Source organism: Sinocyclocheilus grahami, unplaced genomic scaffold (genome assembly GCF_001515645.1).
Source record: "Sinocyclocheilus grahami isolate Dianchi unplaced genomic scaffold, SAMN03320097.WGS_v1.1 scaffold1314.1, whole genome shotgun sequence".
NCBI lineage: Eukaryota > Metazoa > Chordata > Actinopteri > Cypriniformes > Cyprinidae > Sinocyclocheilus > Sinocyclocheilus grahami.
The window spans coordinates 172,321-191,196 of NW_015506493.1; the positions used below are offsets into that span (position 1 = coordinate 172,321).

General features: G+C 39.1%; 3 protein-coding genes across 6 annotated transcripts in view; 1 reads left to right on the top strand and 2 right to left on the bottom strand.

Annotated features, from left to right (window-relative positions):
• LOC107569121 (complement C3-like) overlaps positions 1 to 11,810 on the bottom strand; it is a 32,440-nt gene extending 20,630 nt beyond the window's left edge. The window contains exons 1-11 of the mRNA XM_016255119.1: positions 11,693 to 11,810; positions 11,378 to 11,404; positions 3,756 to 3,948; positions 3,495 to 3,657; positions 3,334 to 3,404; positions 3,163 to 3,254; positions 2,527 to 2,603; positions 2,359 to 2,446; positions 1,045 to 1,147; positions 837 to 951; positions 570 to 685 (exon numbers count right to left, since the gene is read on the bottom strand). Coding sequence (XP_016110605.1) covers positions 570 to 685; positions 837 to 951; positions 1,045 to 1,147; positions 2,359 to 2,446; positions 2,527 to 2,603; positions 3,163 to 3,254; positions 3,334 to 3,404; positions 3,495 to 3,657; positions 3,756 to 3,948; positions 11,378 to 11,404; positions 11,693 to 11,766 — 1,119 coding nt within the window. The 5' untranslated portion in view covers positions 11,767 to 11,810. The remainder of the gene's footprint in view (positions 1 to 569; positions 686 to 836; positions 952 to 1,044; positions 1,148 to 2,358; positions 2,447 to 2,526; positions 2,604 to 3,162; positions 3,255 to 3,333; positions 3,405 to 3,494; positions 3,658 to 3,755; positions 3,949 to 11,377; positions 11,405 to 11,692) is intronic.
• Positions 11,811 to 13,279: 1,469 nt separating this feature from the next.
• Positions 13,280 to 17,166, bottom strand: yju2b (YJU2 splicing factor homolog B). Of its 2 annotated transcripts, none has more exons than XM_016255130.1 (10): positions 17,082 to 17,166; positions 16,596 to 16,650; positions 15,616 to 15,669; positions 15,429 to 15,511; positions 15,287 to 15,342; positions 15,091 to 15,151; positions 14,853 to 14,995; positions 14,424 to 14,596; positions 14,200 to 14,338; positions 13,280 to 13,951 (listed from the first exon to the last, which is right to left on the bottom strand). In XM_016255130.1, exons 2-10 carry the CDS (start codon positions 16,596 to 16,598, stop codon positions 13,494 to 13,496), a joined length of 1,170 nt encoding a protein of 389 aa, XP_016110616.1. In that variant the 5' UTR covers positions 16,599 to 16,650; positions 17,082 to 17,166; the 3' UTR covers positions 13,280 to 13,493. The 2 variants fall into 2 exon arrangements, with proteins under 2 accessions (XP_016110616.1, XP_016110615.1); XM_016255129.1 differs by having other exon boundaries at positions 16,596 to 16,653.
• LOC107569131 (persephin-like) overlaps positions 17,153 to 18,876 on the top strand; it is a 19,509-nt gene continuing 17,785 nt past the window's right edge. Inside the window, exons 1-2 of one of the 3 annotated variants that reach the window (XM_016255131.1) lie at positions 17,401 to 17,655; positions 17,810 to 17,917. The gene's annotated coding sequence lies outside the window, so the exon portion shown is untranslated. Of the gene's footprint in view, positions 17,219 to 17,400; positions 17,656 to 17,809; positions 17,918 to 18,876 lie in introns of those variants that run through there. The other 2 variants (XM_016255132.1, XM_016255133.1) reach the window with 2 other exon arrangements.

The window sequence follows — 18,876 nt, forward strand, 5'->3', positions numbered from 1 at the left end:
CACACACACACACATATGTATGTTTATTTTTTAATCCACAGCTGCCAAGCAAGCCATATTTTTTAGTGAATGACTTCAATTAATGTCACACAAAACAATTGTATGGCTTCAAAAGCTATCAGATATAGAGCAAAAGTCATTTGGACCTTTTATACATTTTTGTTAAATGAAATAATGATTAAATAGATTATAAATACTACAATAAAAAACTAAGAACTTCAACGAAATTAGAAATGAACTGAAAAAATAAGTAGTACTGAACTGTAATAAAATAAGTTGTAGTACAATTAATACAACTTTAAATGAAATAAAATAAATTAAAGCTAATTCAAAATATATTTATTTAAAAAACTGAATAAATGCTATTACACTATATAAATGATACTAAAAGAAAACTGTCATTTTTAGAGCTTGACAGCCTGTGGCCACCATTCACTTTCATTTTATGGAAAAGAGAAGCTAGGAAATGTTGCTGCATTTCTCCCTTTCTGTTCTGCAAATAAAGTCATATGACATGAAGGGTAAACTATCTTTTCAAGCAGTAACTGTCGCAACAGAAATGAAATTACCGTCATGCCTAATGGCAGGCCAGGTTTGAAATACTTTGGTGTGTCCCTGATGGAGAGCATGTAGGGTGACATTACTATTTTAATACCAGATTTCTCTGCTTCCACAAGGTCGCTACCTGAAGAGAAGAAAGGAGACAGGGGTTTTTTTTCAAAACAAGAACTCAAAAAAATAATTCTAAAGAGTTTGGACTGGTTGCCAAGGGGTTGCTTTGCAGTTGCTATTAATTAATAGCATAATAATTAAATAAGAATTAATTATTTTCCTACCTGAGCTGGTCATTACTGATGCTTTGACGTACACAGAAGACCCCAGTAGGCTGTTTGTGTCTGGATAGGCCCTCTTTATCTCCTCCATAGACAAACTAACATTTCCTCCATTCAGCTGCAAAATAAGACATGGAGAAACAAGAGTCTTGTACTGTAAAGCTGATTTAAGGTTCTTAAACTAAAGTTTTCTTCTTGTTTAACCACTTACATCCTTTATTTGCTTCATAGATGTGAGTCTCTTCTTTTCACCATCAATTTCAATACCAAACAGCACATATGCAACACCTTTCACTGGTTCACCATAAAGATACCTGGAATAAATGCATAGGGCAACCGCAAAATATTTGACAATTTACATAACACAAGTTGTAAGAAGTCAATGCCCTCACATTCAAAAATACAGTAAAAACAAATATTATTACAATTTAAAATAACAATGTTTAATATTTTAATATATTTTAAAATGTAATTTATTCCTGTAAAGTTGAATTTTCAGCATCACTACTCTCCAGTCTTCAGTGTCACATGATCCTTCAGAAATAATTCTAATATGCTGATTTGATGCTCAAGAAACATTTATTATTATTATTATTATTATTATATTTTGAAAGCAGTTATTGCTGCTTAATACTTTTGTGAAAACCTTAATGTTTCAGGATTCATTGATAGAAAGTTCAAAAGAACATCATTTATTTGCAATAGAAATCTTGTAACATTATAAAATGTCTTTACTCTCATATCTATCTCTTTTGATTAATTTAATTCATGCTTGCTGAATACAAGTCAATTAATAATAATGTTTTAAAAATCCATACAAATTTTAAGTGTTACTTAAATGTCCAAATAATTTGAGATCATTCAGAACAGTTTGATTCACACACCTGGCTGTTATTTCTACCTCCAGCTTTTCTGCATCTAGTCTGAGGTGGGATGTCTTTGGAGACAAAGTGACATTAAATGCCGGGAGCACTCCGCAAAATATTTGACAATTTACATAACACAAGTTGTAAGAAGTCAATGCCCTCACATTCAAAAATACAGTAAAAACAAATATTATTACAATTTAAAATAACAATGTTTAATATTTTAATATATTTTAAAATGTAATTTATTCCTGTAAAGTTGAATTTTCAGCATCACTACTCTCCAGTCTTCAGTGTCACATGATCCTTCAGAAATAATTCTAATATGCTGATTTGATGCTCAAGAAACATTTATTATTATTATTATTATTATTATATTTTGAAAGCAGTTATTGCTGCTTAATACTTTTGTGAAAACCTTAATGTTTCAGGATTCATTGATAGAAAGTTCAAAAGAACATCATTTATTTGCAATAGAAATCTTGTAACATTATAAAATGTCTTTACTCTCATATCTATCATATCTTTTGATTAATTTAATTCATGCTTGCTGAATACAAGTCAATTAATAATAATGTTTTAAAAATCCATACAAATTTTAAGTGTTACTTAAATGTCCAAATAATTTGAGATCATTCAGAACAGTTTGATTCACACACCTGGCTGTTATTTCTACCTCCAGCTTTTCTGCATCTAGTCTGAGGTGGGATGTCTTTGGAGACAAAGTGACATTAAATGCCGGGAGCACTTGGGAGAAAGGAGAAATGCTGTTAACCCACTGACGGAGAAACATTGAGCAGAATCTGAAGGTAATATGAAGGACTTACCGTATTTCTTGACTTCAAACTCTCGGCTGTTCTCTTTTCCCTGATCAAACTTTGCAACCACTTTCCACTTGCCCTCTCTAGCAAATCAAAAAGATACTCAGTCAGCAGCCATATATCTAAATTATCGGGTAAATCAATATCAATTTTTGTCAATTCATTATTATTATGTTGGCTTGAGAAAGCCAACCTACTGAAATGCTATTTAAGCTTCTTCTTCTTCTGAAACAAAATTTGGACTGTATCTCCTCCTAGAGTTAGTAACATGAAGAAACATATTAGCAATGTGCTAATAATGCCAACAACATGCTAACAACATACTAATCATGTTAGAAACATAGCAACATGCTAATCATGCTAACAACGTGGTAATCATGTTAGAAACATGTTAGCAGCATGCTAATCATGCTATCAACATGCTATCAACATGTTAATCATGCTAAAAACATGTTAGGAAACATGTTAAAATCATGTTAGCAACTTGCTATCAACATCTACCTTACCTATCCATCTAAACTTTCAAACTTTTACAACTGCTTCAAAATTTCAGGCAAACTTTCTCAAGTCAACTTCAAAGTTTGTTGCACAAACTTTACTTGTCTGGTTTTATAATATAAAATTTCTGTTCTGTGTGCATACTTGACTACAGATGAGAGGGGGTAGGTGTTAGAGAGTATCCCATCGATTGCTTTGGCTCTGGACATACCATATACTGCAATACCATCTGGATTCTGAAACATGTGCCAACTGTAAAGTAAAGCATTATTCCAGAAAAATAAATTATTTCCTTGCAAATACTGTGACAGTCACCTGAATCTCCAGAGAAATTGTCCTCTCAGCAGCATGGAATTCAGCATCAGACACAAAAGCTCTGCAACGGACTGAAAAATACAGTGATCAAGAAAAAAAGAACAACGTTCATTATAAATGAGCAGTAAGTATGGCAAGTGCTCAAGCTTGTGAAAGCTGACCTGTGTCTCCAGGGTTGTAAACTGGTTTATCAGTCTGAATGAAGATGTATCCAGAGCGGAATGACACTGTTAATACTCTTTCTGTGCGATGGAATCTGCTAAACTGAGCAACTAGCTTCACATATTTCTTCTTTCCATCTGATTGTAGCAAATTTGGATCAATCTAAATAAGACAACATTTCATTTTGTTTATGTTCAGCGTGAAACATTTAAACAAATGTAACTCTGAACTGGAACAGACATATTCATAGATAACTTCACCTCGATGGTTTTGAGGGCGCTGTAGTTGTTGTCTGAATTGAGGATAACAGAGCCCGTCATTAACGCAGATTGGGAGGCTGGGTAATCATAGACCATAATGGACACTTCTAATGCCTGGGACAGTTTGTGACCTTCCAGCAGGATGTTCTGTTTTGTTCCCGGTCTTATCTTTGCTGGAGCTAAAACAGAAAACCTAAACCAGAACATGCATATTCAATAACACACGTTTTCAGTATCCACACATTAAAAATTCTTTTAAAATGTTTCTGTTTTTGTGGTGAGAAAAGTCAAAAATTTTAAGGTGGTCTAACCTAGAAAGAATATATGGTTACACTTTACTTGAAGGGGTGTGCATAAGACTGACATGACACCTTCATAATCATGACATGACATCTACATAATCATGACATGACACATGTCATGAATATGAAGGGTTTTTTTATGCATGTTTATGACAACTGTTATTAAGAGTCATTTGCTCAGTTATGTAATGTTTAATGCAAAGATGACATTGTTTGAGATGTCTTTGTTATGGGCTATGGTTAGGGGTAAGGGTAGGGGTAGGGTTAGGTCAAATAATGTCATTTTTTGCATTAAAAATGACATAACTGAGCGAATGACACTTAATGACAGTGTCATAAACATGAATAAAACCTCCTTCATATTCATGACATGTGACATGTCATGTTTATGAAGGTGTCATGTCAGTCTTATGCACACCCCTTCAAGTAAAGTGTTACCGAATATATATATATATACATATATATATATAAAATGTATAAACTAGAGAGGAAAAAAAGCCATGGGGAGCCTGAAATTCTTTAAGGATAAATAAGTAAATGAATAAATAAATCTGTTTTAAAGGGGTCATATGACCCGATTTCAAGTTTTCCTTTCTCTTTGGAGTGTTACGAGCTGATTGTGCATAGATAAGATCCCTGAAGTTGCATAGACTAAAGTCTCAAAACCAAAGAGATATTCTTTATCAAAGTTAAGACTCTGCCACGCCCCCCTAAAATGGCTCGTTCTAACACGCCCCCACATATCTACCTCACTATGTGGAAATATTTGCATAATGCGCCCAAATGTGCACGCAAAGAAAGAAGGCGTGGTTTCAGTAACTGCAGTTAGTGTTGAAGCAGCCATGTCAGGGAGACGCTGTGTGTTTCAGTGCAAAAGCAAAAGCACTTTATTTGGCCTTCCGAAAGTAGATGCATTTAGGAATCTTTAAGATTACTTACAACAGAACAGCAATGCATTTTATGGACGACCGTTTTGTGAACCTAGGAGAGGAGGTAATTCTGACTTTGCTATGACAATCTGGTGCTTCTGAATCAGCTACTGTTTTGTTATTAGTTTAAGTATTTGCTATTGACTGTTCAAATGCGGAGTTTTGCGCATCGCGTGTGTGTGTGTGCGTGCGCACGTGTGTGTGAGAGAGAGAGTCAGCTGTCTTAACCGTGGCTGTGTACTGCAAACACATACCAGCTTCATCACTGTGTCTGTCACGCGACTCTGTTCCCCTTTCGGGCTCTGTCTTTGCATTTATTTTGAAAAATGAAGCTCGCGATTATGGTAAGGGGCGTTACATTTCCGACGAGTGCTTGCGGTGTTCGGCCAATCACAATGCACTGGGTCAGCTGGCCAATCAGAGCAGACTGCACTTGTCTGTTTTGCTGTCACGTGACAATAAAACATAAAACAATGAATACAGGACCCCCATGACTGTGTGTCAAGATTAACCACTTACTGTGCGCCCATATTTTTGAGCATTTTCTGAAAAACAGATAAAGGATCCACACTATATCTTCTTAATAAATTATAGTTTCTTTTTATTTTGCAACAGAGCAATCAACAATCAGATGTTTCAAAAACAATCCTTCTTCAGTGAATCATACAATCATACAATAGCACTTCCCACAAGAATTAAAAAAAAAAAATGAAGTCCAATAATCACCAGGTGAAGAGTCATAGGTGCGACCAATCAATCAAGTAAATTAAAGACGAACGACAAAAGAATAATTTCAAAGCAATCAAAACGACAGAAAAAACACAAAATATACACCACCAAAAAAACAAAAAAAAAATCACGAAACTAATTTACGGAAACCACATCAGGCCAAAAGCCATTCATAAGTCTGTATCGCCACCCACTATTACTCACTTCTACTTTAGGAAAACACTTAAGATCAAAATCTTCATTAAGACTTAAGGGAGACATGCTTTTTAATCGAAACATCCAATAAGTTCTAAGGGCCCTCACTGAGCAGAGTGGATTGGGACCCTGCTCGCCGTCTGCAGCGGGGAACGCTAGAAGGGTAATAACCTGGGCACTGAACGGAGTTGAGAGCACCTTAGGTACATAACCGTGTCTTGGCTTGAGGATGACCTTACAGTCGTTAGGCCCAAACTCCAGACAGGAAGCACTGACTGACAGTGCCTGCAAGTCACCCACTCGCTTGACCGACGTTAATGGCAAAAGGAGGGCGGTCTTAAGCGACATGGGCCGCAAGTCGGCCGAATGGAGCAGCTTGAAAGGCAGGCCCTTTAGGGCCCTCAGGACTATGGATAAGTCCCAGGTCAGTACGGTCTGAGGACGAGTAGGATTCAATCTCCGGGCGCCCTTCAAGAACTTAACATCCAAGTCGTTTCTGCCGACTGACTGGAGAGCTTTGCGGGAATGATTCGCTCCGATAGCTGCCACATAAACTTTGAGCGTGGAAGGGGCGCACCCGTTATCCAGTAGCTCTTGTAAAAAGGACAGCACGTGGGACACGTCACAAGATACCAGGTCCAGGCTTCGTGCTGCACACCCGTCACTGAAGACTGACCATTTAAGAGCGTAGAGCCGTCTCGTAGACGGTGCTCTAGCCTCCAAAATGGTGTTGCTCACTCTCGTTGGGAGCCGCAAAGGCTCCCGTCGAGGTTCCAGACATGAAGGCTCCACAGCTCCAGCTGGGGGTGCCAAATCATGCCCTTTGCCTGTGAGAGAAGATCCCTCCGTAACAGTATCGGCCACGGGGCAGCTGCTGACAGCTGCATTAACTCGGGGAACCAAGTTTGGTTCCTCCAAAGTGGGGCCACCAGGAGAATTGAGCAACCGACTTCACTGACCCGCCTGACGGCCTGAGGAAGCAGGGCAATCGGGGGGAAGGCGTACAGGCGAGATCTGGGACAGTAGTGGGTAGGGTTGGGTATCTTTTTTTTTTTTTTTCTCGATACCGGTGCAAAATCTATACTTTTAAAATAGTTCCGGTGTCTGAACCGATACTTATAAAAAAATAAATAAATAAAAATCCCCCCCCAAAATTATGGATTGGCCATTAGCACTATAAACACATGATGACTGTTTCATTCATACTGGACGCCAGAGGGTGCCCTCGCACAGAAAATCCACATATCCAGTCACAGAAGTAGAGAACTCATGACCCTCCAGGAAATCCCTTATATGGATAAAGGCATCGCTATTATATCTGTAACGGAGTAAACAGAACACATAAATGTTTTGAATGATAAAACAAAGACAATAAACACTCGACTGCGAAAATATAGTTTATGTTATTTAAGCCATCTCTGGTATTTTCATAATAATTAAGTATACTTATAATAGGGTGACCATATTTTAGTTTTCCAAAAAAAAGGACAGTAGGGGGCGGGGTTCGTAGGCGGGGCTTCACCTAACAGTATACATAGCAAGGTTGTTTTTGTTTGTTTGCTTATTTTGTTTTTATAAAAAATAAGTGGAAAGAATAGAGAATGCTAGTGTTAGAGGCTTTTTTCTTTATAAATAAAACAAGTAGTTAGAATAGAAATAGAATAGAGAGTGCAAATGTTAGAGGGTCAAGTTTTTTAATTAAACATAACGAGCAGATAAAATTAGAAGTAGCGTAGAGTTAGAGGGTCAAATGAAGATGAAAGATATGTGTTTTCAGCGGTTTCTTGAAAATATTAAGGACTCAGCTGCTTGGATTGAGCTGGGCAAGTCATTCCACCAAGAGGGAACAGTTAATGTAGAAGTCCATGAAAGTTTTTTATCATAGGTAGAATGCAAAATGTTTCAATACAAGCATTTCAGTCAAATGTAATTTATGCAATATTTCAAACCTTGGGAAAATCAACCCATGGCAACAGTTTAAAAGTAGCCCAATTCTGTGGGAAAAACGCGGATTTGGCAACCCTGCATCCAACAAGATCTATCGGAGTCAGCTTTGACTGATCACAGGTCGAGAATAAGGAGAGATGACTGACAAGACCATGCTGGAGTATTTGCTGCTCAACAGATCCTCAGCTCATGGACAAATATCTGATCTTGTAAGATGTGCTCCCTTTACACAGAGTGCATGTGATTGTGAAATCGAAAGTGAAAGTAAACAGCGCATATGCTCATTCAAAAATATTTAAATACACCGCATCCTGAGAGCGGCTCCCTGATGCGCCAAAATTATATACAATATTAGAATGTTTAAAAGAGTGGACACAAAAATCGCAGGATCAAAGCGCCAAGTTGCGGGAGCAGGCGGCAATGGTCGGAGATTCAGCAGGAGTGGGATTAAGAAAACAGCCGAATCCCGGACATTTTGCCCAATTAAGAAATCCCGGCTGGACGCATTTTTGTAGGTCCAAAAAGAGGACATGTCCGAGGAAAAGAGGACGTATGGTCACCCTAATTTATAATCTATTGCTAATTGATATATTCTTTTTAAAGTAGCATATGGAACATATTTTCTGCCTCATTCTGTGACAAGAAGCCACATCAGATCACAAAAGGAAGCATTTGACTGGTGTTGTGGGAGTAAAAAGGTTATAATGTTCTCTTTTGTTGGACAACAGGTTTAGAAATGTGAATACAAGGGAGGTTTAGCTTTAGGGATTTTAATTTAAGCATGTTTACAAATATTTCAATCGATCGCTCAGGCATGGCACCGAAATGAGGCACCGAAATATGCGTTCGGATTCGGTTCTATTACATACCGGTTACATACGCGCTGGCCTACGACTAGGGTTGGGTTCCAAAACCTGGTACCAATATAGCACCGGTACCTACAGTGGGGCAAAAAAGTATTTAGTCAGCCACCGGGCCAGCGCGTCTCGCTGTATAGAGAAATAGATTGGGCAGCGAGTTTTCTTCTGAGGCGAAGAGGTTGACCTCTGCCCTCCCAAAGACAGACCAGATTTTCTGAACCGTCAGAGAATGTAGTGTCCATTCTCCTGGAGCCACATTGCCTCTGGAGAGCGAGTCTGCACCAAGGTTCAGACTGCCCAGCACATGAACTGCTCTGATAGAGAGGAGTCTTCTCTGTGCCCAAAGCAGGAGGTGTCGAGCCATCCTGTAAAGGGAGCATGACCTGAGACTGCCTTGGTGGTTAATATAGACTACCACCGTCATGTTGTCCGATTGGATCAGGACGTGTTGCCCCTTTAAGGCTGGCAGGAAGGTTTTCAGGGCCAGAAAAACCGCCACCATTTCGAGGTAGTTGATGTGAAGGCGCCGCTTGTGGGTCGACCAGTAACTGGATGCCGGACCGTTCCGGCAGGGACCGTTCCGCTTAAGCCATGCCCGCATTCGAGTCGAGTCTATAATAGTCCCCAGCGAGACCGCTCGTTGTCTGGGGAACAACTCACTTGTGTGGGTTGATTTTTGTGTGGGTGAATAATGCCTCTGAATGGAGGCGGCATGCGAGCAAACTGAAGCGAGTAACCTTGTTTTACTGTGTTTAGAACCCAACTTGACACACCGGGAATGGCTGACCAGGCCATGAACTGAGTGGCAAGAGACTCTAATTTTTAGAGTGGAAATTCGCCGCGTGTGGGCGGGGAATTTGCATTCGTCTGTGTGAGGAGAGGAGAAATGCTCTTTTGAGTATGTGGGTCCGCTATTACAGCGGTAGGGTGTTTGGACATGCCCGGGTTGAAAAATGTCTCCATTGCTCAGATGTGCTCGGAGGGATGGAGAATGAGCGCAAGCTTTCTTCGAGGGAGTTCCGGCCGAGGCAAGAACCGGCCCTCTCCTCTTCCTCTCTACAGGCAGATCAGGACGGCTTCTGCAGCTCAGGGTCCCGCACTACATGGGGACGGGGACCTTGGCACTTGGTCAGTTCTTCATGAACTGCAGGCAAGAATAGAGAGGGCCGCTGGTAAGAAGATCGCTGACGGCGTCCTTTCAGGAACCCCTCGTCGAGCAGGCCATGGGCGGGCTCAACTCAGGCCAACCACTCCAAGATGATATCCTCCACCGCCTTAGAAAGAACATGGATCAGCTTGCTGTCCGCGTTTGGCCATGCTGAGCAAGAAGAGGGCAGGGTGTCACAATCTTCGTCGTAACACTCCCACTCTTCTGTATCCGACACCGTCAAAGATACAGATTCGTCGATAGTAATCTCTTCCTCCGAGGCGCCGAAGGAAACCAAGCCGCTCACAGCAGAAGAGGGGCAATGAACTTCCTGCGTGAAGAACACTGGCGACTGGCGCGGGGAGGGCGGGGCACACGGGCGCCGAGCCGACGTGACACCGCTCGAACCCGCTGTCAGAATCCCGCTGCTCCGCTGTTTCTTTCTCTCGGGAGAGAGAGGAAACGGGAGAGCAGAGCGGGGAGGACTGCCTTCATTAAAGGCGGCGACCTGCGAGCGAAGACTGGCGAGGCTCATGCTTTCGCAATGAAAGCATGTACCCCCAGCGAGCGCAGCCTCTGCGTGGGCGATGCCCAGACAAGCGATGCACTCTCTGTGCCAGTCAGACTCAAGCAGGGGATCCCTGCACAAGTCACACTCGCTGTGTGACATTTGAAGCAAAGGGTGCTTGGAAATTTGCACTTTTATTCAGCCGGATAGCCGCAGGGGAAGGCGTCTGCACCACTTCCTCGGCGAGCAGAGACAGCTTATTTCCTTTTTCGGCTTCTTCCGTCCAGTGTCAGCAAAAAGATGATCCTTGTCACTGAAGGAGAATATTCTGATGAAATGGCGCTCTGAGCCGACTTATATAGGGGTCGGCTCCGCCCCATTCTGGTGGGCTAGAGCGCCATTGGGTTGTGCAGCTACACAAACGTGAACAAATCAGGCTTCAGTATTAGTGTAAACAGGAGTTTCCCCATACACAACATGAGAGAATGTTTGAAAGGGAACCATCATTTCATATTTACCAAGAAAGGATTATTATGGTAAACAAAATCTGCCTCAAACTTCCCCAAAAAACAAATTTGCATAGTTCGGAGCTAATGGAGTACCCATGGCAGTTCCATGTGTTTGAAAGTAAAAGTCATTGTCAAACAAAGTACATTTTCGTCAAAACAAGCATAATCATCTGTGATAAATTCGACAGGTTAATCAGAATTTTCAGAATTTATAAAAAAAAAAAGTGATAGCTTACAAACCCTCCTTATGAGGGATAGATGTATATAAAGATGAGACATCTAGTGTTACCAACCAATCATTTTCTTCAATTTGTATTGATTGTGATTTAGCCTAAAAAAAATCCATTGTATCTTTAATAAAAGAGGGAAGGTTTTCTACATAAGGCTGCAGATGATACTCAATAAACTGAGAAACTTTTTTCAGTTCTTTGTACATTGATTAGGAATCTGTGTGGTAACTTTAAGGACATAGGACAGAGGACAGTTGTGTACTTACGTTGGAGAATGGTCGATGACCGGATCACTGTAAACACAGATAACACACTCAGTTACAGGTGAACCCAGCATGAACCACTTTTTGATTTTAAACAATTTTATATCCGACTATTTCTATAAAAATTTCACAAAATTGTCTCAGAAGCACAAAATACACAACACAAAATACATATTTTTTCTATTCTAATACACTATTCACATATTAGGTCCCCAGACTATCCTATTGCTGTTCATTTGACAAGATAAACACATTATAAATCAATGTTGAGAAGAAAAGTACAATTTGTATACATTATTAATAAAATATTAAACGCACTGTCTTTGAGAGGAAGACCGGCCATCTGAAATGTGACAGAGCAATGCCGTCCATAACAGCAGTGGAAAGAGCATCGTCCTGCTGGACTGAACTCCAAGTATGTCAGAGCCAACAGCAGGAGAGCTGAAATACCCCAAATATCCCTCCCACTAACCCACAACACCGTCATTTCCAAACTTTGAGAAACTCTTGTGTAATGTTTGCTTTATTCTAAACACAAACAGATGGCCAGATATCTGGCTTTTCAGAATTAGAAAGAACTCTTACTTCTACTATTGTCAACAAAATGCTGTTAAATGTAGATTTTTATATTTTCCCAAGAAAATTTGAGCAGCGTTCTCCTAAGGAGGGTGTTTCTGAGTTGTTGGCATTGTGCGTTGCATTCTCAGCGTTGCCGCAAGGGGCGATGTAGACCTTAAGCTGCGTCCCAAATGATGCACTATACACTCAACCATGATTATATAAGGTTATTTTGTCATTCATAATTGGAATCTAATAGCTCCTCCCCCTTTGCTATGTAATTAAAGCTGCGACAGTTGAGTGCATGAAGTATCCAACATTCCACACTTCGTTTTTCCGATTATTTAAGTGAATCATCAGGGTTTTAAAGTGCACTTTTTCTTTTTGGAATTTTCAGTGTGAACGCACTACTTGCATTATTTATACTACAAAGCATCATAGAATAGTGCAAGTACGCAATTTGGGACACACCTTTAGTCAGGTTAGATGCCATATTTAATTTAATGCAGATGAAAACCAGGGATAGACTACAGTTTTACATTGGCACTGGATAAAGGTCCTACATCACATAATTTTCACAACTTAGAATTTTCAGAATTGTTTTATGGACATCGTTTTCAACTGAAAACGGAAACTTATGCGTTTTGGCTGTGGTTTTTTGAGGGCCTGAAAACGCCAACTTTTGAAAAAATGGGTTTCAAAGTGCAAGTTTTGAAAACAATACCGTTATCGTCTCGGTGTAAACTACAAAAACCCAAATTTGTGTGCTTCAAGCACAACTGCATACTTGTTCAGACAGTAGGCATGTGCGAGTACATACTTGAAGAATGCATTTGTGCGCTGACAAGTGTTTCATTACAAATGGCATCTTCAACTACTGGCCTGACATGCATATTACAGCATTTTAATTGTTTTCACAGATCTGTGTGAATGGGGATTGTTCTGACAATGTTGTCATCCTAATCAAAAATTTTCAAAAACTGAAAGGAAAAACTTTTTCATTATTTTTACATTGTCATGCAAATGTACATCCAGTGTGCTTATATGCATACTATGTACTTGCGAAAAACAGTATGTGAAAAGAGTAGTATGTTCGAATACATATTCATGAAACAGTAGGTGAAAAGTACTACTGTTTCCGCAGAGATTCTGGAGTGTGCATTTGATGGATCCATGAGGCCAATAGAGAGGAAATGTGAATGGCAGTAAAGCGACACAACTGACGGAAAAAGTCACATGATAATATGGTGGATGTAGTATGTCTGTATTTCTTTCATACTACACATATTCTACATAAAACGTGTTTCTCATCAAAATTAGTACTTTCTTGGTATGTGATTTTGGGCTCCAACTCTAACACCTTTTGTCCGGGGTTTATGACTGCATTTGCAGGGAGTAAAACATCAAGCTCAATGCTCAAAGCTTGAAAGTTGAAAAAGAAAACCCTGACACACTCTTCAATATGGAAGAGTTTATTTTTTGGTAAAATATGACTAATTGTTTAATATACATGTTGATACTGTAGGATTTACAGCTATGTAATTTCAACTTCTGGTCTAAATCAGACCTCACTGCCCGAGTCAGAGTCACTATAATCTGCAACCAGAGACTTTCCAGCACACAAGTCAAAGCCTTTGTCCTCCTCTGAGGGGCTTCCTTTATGTGTCTCTGAAGTGCAGCTGTGAGTGTTTGAGTCTGTGCTTGAATTCATGTTATTTGTGAGAGGAGAAAGTGAGTCCGTGGGGTTTGTGTCTACAGCTGATGAGTTAGCAGCAGGGGATGAGCTGGAGGTCATAATGCCGGCGGTTTCAGTCTTGCTGCTTTCTGACTTCCTGCGTACCAGGATGTGCGAACTGGGTGTCTTAGAGCTGAGTGCTTTAGCCACGGCTGCTCCTCGACCCTGCTGGCCTAACTTTTGCAAGAGGCTCCCACCGGCTCCCCCTGCTGCTGTAGATGGGCTAATGAACCAGGAACGAGAAGATATCTGTAGCCTTTTCCACTGCTGTCTGTCATCATATGCTGAAAGAGAAAAAGATTTATCCAGATCCTCAGTTATAAGCAATAATAGATGTATAAAAATAGCACAAAAAAAAAACAAAGTATAACCATAGTAAAATAAATTCAAAATATATATTTATATAATTGAATAAAATAATACAATTTAAAAATAAATTCAAAATAAACACTTTTTTTTTTTTACTTAAAAGGGGTGAAGATTAATTCATCAATCAATAACTTAAAAAATTAAACAAATGGGTCAAACTCACAGTCAGGACTCTGGAAGGTGAGCAGTGATGCCAGTTTCTTATCTTCTTCTCTTTCCGGTAACAAGGGGATTGACAGACCAGTCCTCATTCGCACTGCATTGTCTTTCTCCTCCTCCTCAGCAATCACTTTCTTCTCAGACTGTATTTGCAAACCACAAATAGATTAAAACGCAAGCATTTCATTACAGATGCAAATCCGCTACAGTGGGCAACAAGTAACTCACCCTGAACTTCCTGCGGAGGGCACTGTTAAGCTGAAAGTCGTCTTTCCACCCGGACTGCTGCTCTTGAAGCTCATTGAGAGACGGGATGGCCGCACGTAACTTTTCTTTATCCTTTCCTCCGTGATCTAATTTAAACATGGCGTCTGTCTCCAGTTTCTGTTTCTCACTGTGCTCTGTAGAAGAAAACTGCATAATGAGCCTTAATTTCTTGATGACTTTCATCCATTAACAGCAATTCATGATTTAAATGTATTTTTCTTCATATTATGCATACTAAAACATTTGAAAGAATATTGAAAATATCAAAATGAATACTGATGACAGAAAATGTTGATGATGGACAGACAGATGGACGGATAGAGAGAGACAGATAGATTAACTTATAAATAGATAGACAGACAGATAGGCATAAAACATGAGTTTTCGCACCAGTAGTGAGTATCTGCTCATTCTCAGCCATGTCCCATCTTTCTTCCTTCCTTTGGGCTCCACTCACGATGACATAATCACAGGTGGCCGGGTCTGTCTGCATCTCTATGTAGTTCACACATAGATGGCACTTCATCCTGAACCTGTGGAACACAAACCTACAGGTTAAGATATGCTGCCTTGCAATATATGAACTGATCATGAAACTGAACTGTAGGAGATCAGGATGCTACATCACCTGTATATTGGAGTTGTGTAGTAATTGCCCACTTTTTTCTTCTCCGCGTTGTATCGAACCCCTGTAAAGACAGAATAACTAAATATATACACATGAATACAACTGACAAACTATGTACATTTTACATGTTACACACTGCAGAAATAGTATGAGTAGTACAGTATTATGCACAACTTTATGCACAACAAAGTCATACCCATGCCGATATGATTCTTACAGCCATCACACCAAATATTATACGGCATCTCAAATCTAAAAACACAAAACACAGACTGTCAGCACATGTGAATCAAAAAACAGTGACAGAATTCACAACACACTAAATGATTGTGAATTACCGGATGATGAGGATGCCCTGAGACAGTTTTCTGGCCCGCTCCCGCAGCGGGTGCGTTTTCCAGTAGCCATTGATAGAACCATGCTGTTATGAGAGCATGAGATATATATTTCAGGAAGAATGTTTCTAATATACACAGTTTTGCAAAACAGAACCCAGAAAAATTAGATAATATTTGTCATTCTCACCTTGGCTGGATCAAAATCAGGAGGGTAGTACTTGTTTACTCCTTTACGTTCACCCTAAAACAGAGAACAAACATTAACATGATAGTTTTGTAATAACAGAACCAGCGCGTTATTATTATTAACTACAACTAAAACTATTAAAGGGGACATAACACACACATTTTCTGCCAATCTCGAGTACCTATAGAGTAGTATTGCATCCTTCATATCTCTGAAGAGTCTTTAGTTTTATGAGATTTATAAAAGACAGATACAGCTGTACCGCTTCTCTCTTCCGGGAGAAGTAGGGCCATACGCGAAAAAAACGTTCAGAAAGTTATACGAGCCCTGAAGGAGTGTATTTGGCACAGAAATACTCCATCATACATCCAACTCATTTACTTTGGCCATGTTTAGCATGAGAATCCAACTCTTTAACAGTGTAAGCAACTCAAAATGCATGAAATAGCATTAGACCTCCCCTTTAAAAACAATTTTCTGTCATTGAAATAAAATATAAATATTAGATTAAAAAAAAAAAAAAAAACTTAGGTCACAAAACTTAAGCATGTTGCCTTGGAAAATAACTGAAATAAATAAATTTAAGCTGAAGCACTAAACTTGAAATAAACAAATGTTCGAGCTATATATATATATATATAAACAAAATTTATATAAATGAAACATCAAACAACTCAAAATGCATGAAATAGCATTAGACCTCCCCTTTAAAAACAATTTTCTGTCATTGAAATAAAATATAAATATTAGATTAAAAAAAAAAAAAAAACTTAGGTCACAAAACTTAAGCATGTTGCCTTGGAAAATAACTGAAATAAATAAATTTAAGCTGAAGCACTAAACTTGAAATAAACAAATGTTCGAGCTATATATATATATAAACAAAATTTATATAAATGAAACATCAAAAATTACTAAAAATAAAATGGAAACAATAAATACTATATAGGCTTAAATAATATAATATAATACATTCATACCATCTTGCTGGTTTAAGATAAGTTCCAGATGATTTTAGGATCAATAAGATTAGAACTGCTGGGAAAACATGACAGAGAAAAAAATCACATTATTACATATAAGTATTCTTAAGTATACATCAGATTATTAGACTAATAACTCTTACAAAAATACGATGGTAATACTATGTTTTTCGGACATGGTGCTATGATATATGAATATGGCAATCATTCTGCACCACAGTATAACGTATAACAGTACTAGTTACTTAAATTGACAGTGGAAAAAATTAAAACGTGATAAAATTGCAATAAAAAGCAAATTAACTACAAATGGCATGAATATGATCAGCCGATACACGATATATCTAAAAATGGCCAATACAAGTCGAACATGACCGAAACAACAACCACTGCGCAGTTTTTGTATCATTTCCACTAATAATCATAGATTCATGAGAACATTATGAAGTAAATAAAAGTAATTTCGTGCGTTAAGATACTGACCAAACCTGCGTCTGCGTAAACAGCGTCTGCGTTTCCTCGTCACCTCACGTCACGTCACGTCGCGCTGGAGGTGTTTACGTGCGTCCACAGCGCCGCCTGATGAGCGGAGGACGACGATTTAGAAATACGTCTGACAGGTAACTTTAAATCTGTTTATAAGTTTCTAAAAACTTGTAGGATTCAATATTATTACACAAATAAGATATTTGAACAACGGGGAAACCCTCTAAGATGAAAAACTCCTGTGTGAGTCAATCCTGAGGTGTAAATAACATGCTGTCATCTGTTGGCTCACATTCACCATGTTGGGTTTTCACTCGCCAGGTGGGCATTTTCCCGCCAGTGAGGGATAGTGGAACATCTCTGGAGTTTGTCTTCTGTGAATATGTAGCCAGGTGGACAGAAAAACTTGGGATATGTGAGGCTTTTTCCAATCCAGGCATGGAAAGTGTACATGAGATGAGACAAACAGGTTACTAAATACCATTTTGACAAACCAAAAAGCATTTGGAGTTTGCGTTGAACTAGTTTGTAATAGTGCGATAGTGAATATAACCCCCGTAAACACTCAAAGGTAAGTGCTGGTCCAGTGTGATGGAGGGATGTTGAGAAAGGTGTGAGTGGATGAGGAGTGATGGAGGAGGCTGGAGCTTCTAGTGCACTGGTCAGATTTACAGCATGAACAGCCCTTGCCTGGCGAGTTTGAGATTCCCCACTAATTCCCACAGAATGCTTCCTAACACTGGAACGCTGCGCTTGAATTCCTGCCCGGAGCAGACAAGCCCTATATGGGCCGGACGGGAGACCCGCTGGAGACAGAATGCAACACGGCTCCGGTAAGGTCATCCATACCTTAAACACCTCTGAGAAATGACCCCGAACAAACACACATCTCACCTGCCCTGAGCAGATACACATATTTTATTCTGTTTGTAAAAACGTAACCAGGTGTTTGTCTGTAAACCACCAGGCGCATATGTGAAAATTTGTTGTTTTAAGTGCAGATTTTGCAAATATGATTTCTAAAATTAATAAAAGCGTGACATCTTTTAGGATTTTTCATAAATAAATCATAAAAGAATGAGCTTCTATTATGAATTAACCTTTATATCCCACTCTGATTAAAATCTGGTTTTATTTTATAATTTTTCTTTTTTTTTTCTTAGTATACACATTACGATATTTTGTCTGGGAAACGTGTTAAAGGGGTCATATGATGCTACTAAAAAGAACATTATTTTGTGTATTTGGTGTAATGAAATGTGTTTATGTGGTTAAAGGTTCAAAAAACACATTATTTTCCACATACTGTACATTATTGTTTCTCCTCTATGCCCCGCCTTTCTGAAACGCGCCGATTTTTACAAAGCTCATCGGTCTGAAAAAGCGAGGTGTGCTCTGATTGGCCAGCTATCCAGTGCGTTGTGATTGGCCGAATACCTCAAGCGTGTGATGGAAATGTTACGCCCCTACCATACTGTGATGATGCCCTGTCAGGCTGATTCATTATTACAGGCTGAATCAGCGATGATTCAAAAACATGAAAACCCATTATAAACGAGGCATTCGTTGCATCCAGTGGGGACATCATTATGGATTATAATGACTTATACTGTCTTTTTACGCGTTGCGTTGCATCGCGCCGCGTAAACATAAAACCATGTCTGCATTTGTGATCGGAGAAATGACAAACAACAAGCCCTACTCTACACTGCCCAAAAGACAGAGAATATGTTAATTCCATAATTATCATAGCTGCTGTTCCAACCAAGCAAAATTGATTTGTTTAACCCAA

Coding starts and splice junctions, on each gene's coding strand:
- yju2b (XM_016255130.1), bottom strand. Junction 15,512..15,615: donor CTGATTTTGATCCAGCCAAG/GTGAGAATGACA, acceptor CTCTCATAACAG/CATGGTTCTATCAATGGCTA. Junction 13,952..14,199: donor CACCTTCCAGAGTCCTGACT/GTGAGTTTGACC, acceptor TTTCTCTTTCAG/CATATGATGACAGACAGCAG.